The sequence below is a fragment of the Neospora caninum genome, chromosome VIIb (genome assembly GCF_000208865.1).
Source record: "Neospora caninum Liverpool complete genome, chromosome VIIb".
Classification (NCBI taxonomy): Eukaryota; Apicomplexa; class Conoidasida; order Eucoccidiorida; family Sarcocystidae; genus Neospora; species Neospora caninum.
Genome location: NC_018394.1, coordinates 480913 through 489723, shown reverse-complemented (window position 1 = coordinate 489723; position 8811 = coordinate 480913). Strand labels below are relative to the sequence as shown.

Sequence of the window (8811 nt, the reverse complement as noted above, 5' to 3'; positions counted from 1 at the left end):
CTCCGTTCCCTCTGCCGCCTGGTTCGGCCTGTCTCCCGCAGAGGAATGCCCGCCGTTCATTCTTCCAGAAACAGCGTAATGCGAAGAAAAGAATGCCTGTGGAGAGAGAGACGTTCGAGAGCTGTGGGGAAGATGAAGCGCGTGCGACTCGTGGTCAGGAGCCCCAGTTGAGAGGAAAGAAAAAGCGAGAGCGGGAAGACGGAGCAACGAGACACGGCATGTTAAGCCGCCGTCTAGCCAATCTTCTTCCTCCACATTGTGATTTCCTGCTTCTTGAAATACCTGAGGAGAACCAGGAAAACTCACAGCACTCTTTGGACGAGTTTTCCTTCCAGAAAGCCAACCCCACGGCCTGTGGCATGTCCTCATATAGTTAAAATATCTATATCTATATATATATATATATATATATGAATAAGCGTTCGCCACATACAAACACCGTGTAACCGGTTTATACAAGACACAAAAAGGCGATGTTTTGTGCCCAGGAAACGCTGTGCTTGTGTCAGTGAGACTGCTGAACTTCTTCCCTGTTCGCCCCGTTTCCTGTGAAAGAGCTCTCAAACTTTTTTGCGCTCGTGCGCGAGAGCGTCACCAGCAAGAGAGACTCGAGTGCATATTCCGAAAACAGAAAGGCAGGCAGGCGAGATCGCTGCAGTCATCAGAGATTGCGTCTGCACACTCAGGGTCTCTTTGAACCTTCTCTCGCACGCGCGCGATTCCACGAGTTTCTTTTTTCTGGATAGAAGACCCGGGCACAAATCCGCGAGAGAGTGCACTGACGGAGAGGACCACCACAAACGGGGAACAAGAGAAGAGAGAGAACAAGAGAACGAGAACAAGAGAAACAGCAGAACAAATAGGAGGGTTGGATGCACTGGCTGCCATAATCTCACCGCCTATCTTCTTCGTCGATCAGGACCAAGTTCAGGAAGTAACGAACGGAAAATTTGTTCTGGACGTTCTTGTACGTGGGTGTGAAGTCGAAGCCGCTCAAGTACACCCGAACGGGAATGCACTCAGCTGAAAACACGCAAAATTCTGCAACGCAGTCTCCAGTTATCTCTCAAAAACGCCGCCTTCGCGACGGAGACCACAGCCGCCGTATCCAGATGCAACGCCAGATTCTGACTTGCATTTGAGACTGCTTCAAGCGCGAAACCCGCAACAAGAGACGACTGAAGATAGTCTCAGCAAACTCTCTACTTTCGCATATACATATATATATATATATATATATATATATATATCATATATATATCATATGTATAAATACATAAATATGCATACACGTGCGCAGAGATATAGACGTGTCGCACGAGGACTGAAAGTGCCACAGAGAAAGAGATAGGGAGGGAGGAAAAGGCGAGACTGCGGCAATCCTTGGTCTTGCTTGCGGCGGCGTCGACAAGCCTTTCGGCAGAAAAGGAAAGAAATTATGCAAAAGGCGACAACAGAGAAGCTGTTGCACTCAGCTAGAGTTTTAGGCGCGACGCTGGCAAAGGAAACGTACAGCGAATGGGTGCGCCGTCCATGATCTCGAATTTTGTGAGCGTCTCCGAATCGGTCACTGCGTTGGAGCCTGCAGACCGCAAAAACGCGAAACACATTCAGTGCGTTAACAGGCCAAATCTACACATCAAAATTCAAGTCCAGTAAGGCAATGTTTCGGCACTTTTCGCTCGTTTCACCACATCCATTGAGCCTCCTTTTTTCTCTGCAAGCGGTCGTGCTGGAGTGACAAAACTGCCTCGCACATGTGTAGAAGTGAACTTTTTCAGACACCGTCATTTCGCCTCGGAAGCGTCCAGCCTCCTGGCCAGTCTCTCGGTGAACCTCCCACCACTCAAAAGCATAATGTCGAGGACATACAAAACGAAACACCAAACTGCTTGCGTAGAAAGCGTTCCTCCCCAGTTACTAAACTGCTTACCTATGGTGGGAGAGCAAGCGAAAGGCATGCAACGCTAGCAGATACGTATACATGTGAATGCACGTTCGTAGCACATCCCGTTTCTACACCTGTCAGGCTCTTGCTCGGAGGCGTAAAAAGGTACAAAACCCTCAGACTACAAATCCACGTACGCACATCACGTACGCACACGCATATACATATATGTGTAAATGCGTGCACATGTCTGTGTCTATCTATAGATGTACGCGTGCAAGTCTGCAGTTGTCTCTTGTGTTGTGTATGTGTCGCATCATTCAAACCAACTTTGACGTTTTTCAGTTTGCACCTTTTTCGCTCGACCGCACGGAGCCTGGACTGGTCACCTCTGCTGCACTACGGCCTCGGATTATACACGGGGAATTACGGTGCTCACCTGTGCCGGCTGTCTCCGTGCGGATAATGTCGATCTGCATGTCCTTGATTTTGATTCGAACCAGCACGAAGTAGACCTTCCCAACCACTACATCCCGCAAATGGTACTTGCTCTTGTCGTACTCGAATTCGATATGCAGGCAATCCTCAATGCCGACCTGACCAGAGCAAAGCAATTCGCAAACGGAAAGAATTCTTGACGTACACGACTCGCTCCACGTTCGCCAAACTCCACTGCTTCTCCAAGACAAAGTGCCACAGTGAATCTCCATACTAGCGATACACAGAACTATATGCTAGTATGCATCTTGATACTTTCTGTGCATAATATATATATATATATATATATTTGAATAGATTCGCATATTTCTTATATAACAGTTTCTCGCGTTGAATGTGGCAGGTCACCGGAAGATCTACATGCGAAGCCGCGGCACAGAAATGCTCTCGTCCCCGTACGAAGGTTGCTTACTTCCATCTTAATTGTATTGTTCACTTCTGGGGGGATGCCCAGGTTCTGGACGGCGAAATCTTGCTCCTTCACAATGCTGCTGGACACGCAGAGCCCACAGGCACGCAATTCTCCCACAGATGGGATCCAAAAACCTCGGAAACGTTCTCATCACGACGAGTGAAAAGAAAAGAAAACGCGAGTTTGCTCGAGCTGTCTGCCTCCAGCGTCAGCTTCCTCCGAAAAGCACGAGGTGTCTACGTTTCGGCTGCTCTGGCCTCGGACGGTCTTTTCTCAGTGGCGTACAGTTTTTCTCCTGCCATAAAAGGAGCGTCCGGACCGGTCTTAGCACACCAGACTTCGCTCAGCCCCCCTCAACTTTTCAAGACAACAGTGAGTCGACGGCGCTTTGTGCGTGGGTTTTCGCCTTTCTGTTCAAGGGACGGAGCGACTCCTGGATACAGCAGTCCCTCTCCTGTCTTCATTTGCAGGTCAAAATGTATACTACAAAGCAAAAAAGATACATACAGATACATGCATATATAGACCTGTCCTCCCGGGCTCCACGTACCTCTACGTTTACACGTACAGCATTAAAAATACTTGCAAGTATATATACTTACATATGTGCATGCATCTGTAGGTCTGCTGGCAGCCATGTATTCGGTTTTTTAAGCAGGTACGCCTGCGTTTGTCTTTGTTCCTCACCTGCCGTAGTTTCTCATGATGGTCAGGCGAATGAAATAGCGCAGCCGAACGTGGATGCCGGAGTACGTTTCGTTGGGTTTGTCGACAGCATTGAAGCGATATTTGTACTTTTTGCTTTCAACCAACACCCCAGGAGGCTCCAAGTCCTTGGAAATCGAGAAGAAATCGTAGGAGTTGCTGCGATCGTACAGCGTGTCTGCGAGAGCCAGCAACACAAGGAACGTCGCATGCACACATGCATGCAAAGATATCGTCTCTTGGGAGACATGGGCGACGTTGGTTGAGTTAAAGGGAAATGCACACCGAGAGTCCCGCTCCGGAGCAGCGGGTGGCTACTCTTGGCGAAGAAACACAACAGAAAAGTGTTCTGACAGTCTCTATCCCGCGCCGGCTTGTTCCGCGGTGTACATACACCTGACGCACTCACCAATTTGGCCGATCAGCTCCACTTTGATGCCATTGTGGTCGAGCCTTTTTCCGGGCTTCAAGCTGAGAACCGCGCAGCCCGTCACATCTTCCCCATCCTGCGCACACAAGCGTCACCGACAGGCCATCGAATCGCATGTGCTTACGCTGGACATCTGTAGCTCTCTCTCTCTCTAGCTACAGCGAGAGTGAGAGGAGATGCAAATCGTCTCCGCCCACCTATGTGGAACGCGTATATACAGAAACCTGCAGTTTTTACATATCTATCGAGATATACAATTAGCTGTACGTGTGCATATTATTGGACCAGCAGGCATTTATATATGCGTGCGTACAGGCTGTTTCTTCTACGTGAACACTTATCTCGGTCTCTCTCCATCCTTCCACAAGATCAAGAACGAGCGCGGGGGACACGTCACGGCACGAGCGGCGTTTCGAACATTGCCTGATCAATTTTGTGAACTGCAAAGTGTTTGTCGTCTACAGCAGCGAGAGGCACAATGGACTCGGGCATGCAACACCGCCCTTGCCAGCTGCATGCGGTTGTCTTTTCTATCAGCGAAAAGGGAAGCGGCATTCCTTCCCGCTCTCTCTCTGCTTCAAAACGACGACGTGACGCCGAGGGGAAGAGGCAGCAGATGCGTGGCCACATCTCTGCAGCGAGGCGTGCAGACAGAGAGAGCTCAGACTTACCGAAAAAATGGGAACTTTCTCCCCCTTCTTGTCTCTGGAGAGGTACGTCGTTTTGCGGCCTTCCTGGTCGATGAAGATCTCAACCGTACAGACACTGCCAAACAGTGTGGCCAACTGCAGACGCAGAAACAGAAAAAGATAAAAAGACCAGAAGCTCCTAAGGCGTCAGTCCCTCTTTTCGACCTTCACACGAGCGAGACGCCTCGGACACACACGAGCTTGAAACGGTTGCCGTAAATACACCACGGGGGAACACTCGCATCTGTCCCTTACCTCCCCCTTGTTGACGAATCAACATTCGGGGATTTAAAGGTCGAATCTCAGATGAAGAACCTAGATTAGTAAGGGACGACATGGATACTGACGAACCACTAGTGTCGGCCACATTTCTCATGGGGTTTAGGGTTACGTTTCATCTCTCAATCCTGGACCAGTCGTCAGGTACACAGGGGATTACAGGTTACATACTCCTGAGCGTTCTAACTCTCGGACTGTGTCGGCAGCGCGTCCCCGTTTGTAAACGAAAGGACTTGTTGAGGCTCGTGTCTTTCTTTCTTAGAACTGACCCGTGATGGGAAGGCGTCGAGAAACAGGAAAAATATGAGCTTACCATTTTGTCTCGAGAGACGCGGAAGAAAACAGTTTGTCTGCCTAACAAAACTCGCGCTGCCTTGAGAGCTCAAATGGCGAGTCAGGCCTGCAGAAACAGCGAGACACGAAGTCACCGGACCTTTGAGAACCAGTAGAAGCGTTTTCCGAGGCAGGCTGCCACAAGGCGAACCCGCCGTTCGCCGGTAGAAGCCGCCAGAAAAAGCATGTGAGACTCTCCTTTCCAGTCGGTGGCTCTCTGTGCACGTCCTCGCCCCCCTCCTCCCGCTGAGCCACAAGCAACCGAAGGAAAAGTCGAGAACATGTGCGCAGTTCGCGCGCGTATGCAACGTTCAAAAAAGGAACAGAGTCGCGGCAGGAGGGAGCGAGGAGAACGCGAACAAAAAAAAGACAGACGCGCCTGACGGCAAGGACGGAACGAGAGGGCCGGAGCGTCGGTATACAGCGCGCAGATGCTACATCAGGAGCCGGGATGTGACGGGCCGAAATGGAATCGATTTTCACAGGGGCTCTGTGTGGGACGAAGAGATGGCGGGAAACGGACGCATAAAGGACCCGACAGTGTCGAAAAGGTTCGTCGCGTTCGTTGCAAGGCTGTCCCCTTTTCCCCGGGTTACGGCATGGCGCGTTTTTTGTGGGGAAAAGGGACACGGTTTGCATGAGGCTCTTCCTCGAAGCCTGGGGAGGGGAGCACGGAAACAGGACTCGGCGAAAGCCTCTCTGACGTGTTGGAGCTGCGCGAAACGCCTGTAGGACAGCAGCAACGTGCCGTCTCGGCTCTTCGCCAGGAAGTCGAGCAGGAAAGAGATTGCCGCCCCAGCTCATGCTCCATTGGTGGCTCGGGCTTACAGTGCTAGAAAATCTCCAATGTCTGTGTGGTTTGATTCGAGAAAGAGAGGATCTTTCTTCCGAGGGCGGTGAGGCGGAATGTCTCCAGCGATTTCGGCGCCGGACGAGACTACAGCGAGGCGAAGGGTTCGAGGAAACGAAAAGAAACCTGACCTTGCCGAACGGAGAAGTTTTCTGTCGAAAACAGCTGTTGCCGGCGCCGTTCCAGAGGCAGAAAGGCCCTGTGAGGCGGGCGGTTCGTAGACAGCTGGCGAGATTCTGCCGGGCGCTAGCCGAGAAGGGAATCAGTGTCACTGACGCCGTCGAGAGAGAAAAGGAAACCTACCGATGTTTGGGGTGGGAAGAAGCCGAGACGCTGGAAGACTCAGTTTAGGGCCTTCGGAAAGTCTGTGAGGCCGCCGCCCGCCGGCTTTAGGGAGACAAGACACCACTAGGAGCGGCAAAAAAGGGGAGGACAGAAAGTGCGTAACCCGAAAAAGAGTCCGCATTCATGGGAGAGGGGGATCCCTGGAGGTCAGAGACTCTGTGTGGTTGTGACCTCAAGACGGGGAAACGAGAGAGCCACCAGGACGTTAACCACCTGGACGTCTGCTCGTTGCTTCTAGAGGCAATTTCTAGACTCGACCGGAGGAAGAGAAGAGGACGTGAACAAGGCCGATCGAAAAACTGTCACACCAGCGTTCCTTTGCCACACACACACACACACTTTCTGCAACAGCGGATGTGGAGACGGCAACGATTTTGACGGGAAAATGGGAGAAAAAGAATCATGGGGGCTGCGTAAAACAGGACGCCAGTATAGTGCTGCTGGCACAGCGTCAGCTTCTCGACCACCGGGAAAATCCTGCGCGAAAACTGCGGCAGGTTCCCGGATAACTTTGCCTTTGGCGGGAACTCCCTTTCCTTTTTTTAAACCAAAAGGCTACGTTTAAATTAGCAATCCAACTACCTCGTTTTTACATCCTCAGGGCTGACGTGACAAAACTTGCACACATTTCGGCTCTGTTTCGCCAGCAAAACCGATCGAGCCACCAGCGCCAGGCGCATTTCTGGAGCTGCTGCCGACGAGCAAGTGCCTGGCCGTGCGAATTCTCAGGGAATCTTCGGCGGTCACAAGCGCCTTTCGAACTGCAGAGGCCGGCAATCAAACCGTGGCGCATTTTTAACGTGCGGGCTGATTGATTCCTGTTTTTGCGTGCCGCCGCTTTGAACGGCCACGGCTCCGCTGGCGGCTCAGGGAGGTGACCTCAAAGGAGACGCGGTAGTTTGGCCGGGTTTCACGTGCGCTCGAGATTCACTGCTGATTCGATTTCAACACTCCTTCGGATTTCCAGTGATGAGACCGATTCCGACGCCTGGCCTTTCCCCTCACCCTCGAGCGCGACCCCGGTTCATGCACAAGAGGCTAAACACAGGCCACGCAACCCGCAGGACAACGCCGAGCGGAAAAACTCGGGCTGAATCCTATCGGCCACAAAGAACGGTGAACTCCAGGAAACACCACAAGAATGTTCTTCGCTCCGGGTGTATCTGTCTCCTCGTGAACGTATCCGGGTGCTGTTGACGCACGAGAACCGTCCAAGGGGGATTCTGGCTCTGTGACACTTTTTCAGACTGTGGTCCATCAAATCAATCCAATGCAGATTCTTGTCTTGGAGATGAAAGCGTACGTGAATGTAGGAGACTAGGTGTCGAACAGCTGCCGAAATGCCGAGCTACAAAAAGATCTGTGCAAGGGGCGACTTCACTTAAAAGTAGCTGGTGAGGGAATGCCCATATGCCCACCAAGGAGGCTAGCTTCGCTGACGCGTAGACTCACATATATACACCACGAATTCTAATGCTCAGACAGTAGAAGCCGCACGTCTCTTGGCAGCTACATGAGAGAAGAGAAGACCAGCCTCTTCTGTCGACTGCGCATCTGCATGCTCAGACGCCTGAGAAGATACAGCACAAGACCGCCCTTGTCAGTGAGGCAGTTCGTGGTCACCGGTTGTGACTGCTTTCATCGTCATTCGCTTTGCCGCGCGCGCTCCTGAAAACCATCCCACTCAAGCATCTGGAGCGGCAAATTTGGAAGGGGGTTCCGGTGAACGGGCCCAGGCGGTTGCCATTCTGACTCTAGGGCGAAATGGAGAGAATCGCAGTATCTCGGCATCCCAGAAAAGGAATGGTCAGTGGAGTCACCCACTCCTTCACAAAGGCCCTAGTGATTTCTCCCGTGGTCCCAGATGATTGGTGGTAGTCAAGGGGAGGCAATAGTAGCACATGTCTTGTGAAGGGTCGCCGCTCTTGAAAGTTGTCCGGGACTGTCTCTCGGTTATGAACGGCGGGGTTCCCTGCAGGTTAGCTGAATGGAAATTTCAGAGGCGGCACGCGTCGCAGCTGGAGAGAGTCTTTGCCGCTGACGAGAACCGAGAGTCTCATAAGCTGGTACAGACTAAAGAAAAGGAAGCTAGAACGCGCGCAAGGCACACACAGTGACGCCTGGATACGCGGTAGTTGCTGCTATTGGTTATGCCGGCATGTCCTATCGCGGGATCCGTCCTGTACGTGTGACGGGGACAAACGAGCTTTCAGTTCGGAACATTCAAGCCGGGAGGGAGTGATGGCAAACCGTGGAAATGCGAAACATCATTGCTACGGTGTCAGTTCAATATTGGTACTGTGGTATAGGCAATTCCGGTCAGGCGCGAAGAAAGGTTCATGTCGTGAGTGGCACGCCTCACCCATACGTTGCAGTAGCAGG

At 51.8% G+C, this 8811-nt stretch overlaps 1 protein-coding gene across 1 annotated transcript; it reads right to left on the bottom strand.

Annotated features, from left to right (window-relative positions):
* Nucleotides 1-233: 233 nt before the first annotated feature.
* On the bottom strand, nt 234-5217 carry NCLIV_024440 (hypothetical protein; the record flags this gene model as incomplete). Its single annotated transcript, XM_003882639.1, has 9 exons — nt 234-282; nt 897-1023; nt 1514-1582; nt 2328-2484; nt 2799-2874; nt 3486-3681; nt 3913-4009; nt 4605-4718; nt 5215-5217. 9 exons carry the CDS (start codon nt 5215-5217, stop codon nt 234-236), a joined length of 888 nt encoding a protein of 295 aa, XP_003882688.1.
* Nucleotides 5218-8811: the final 3594 nt, after the last annotated feature.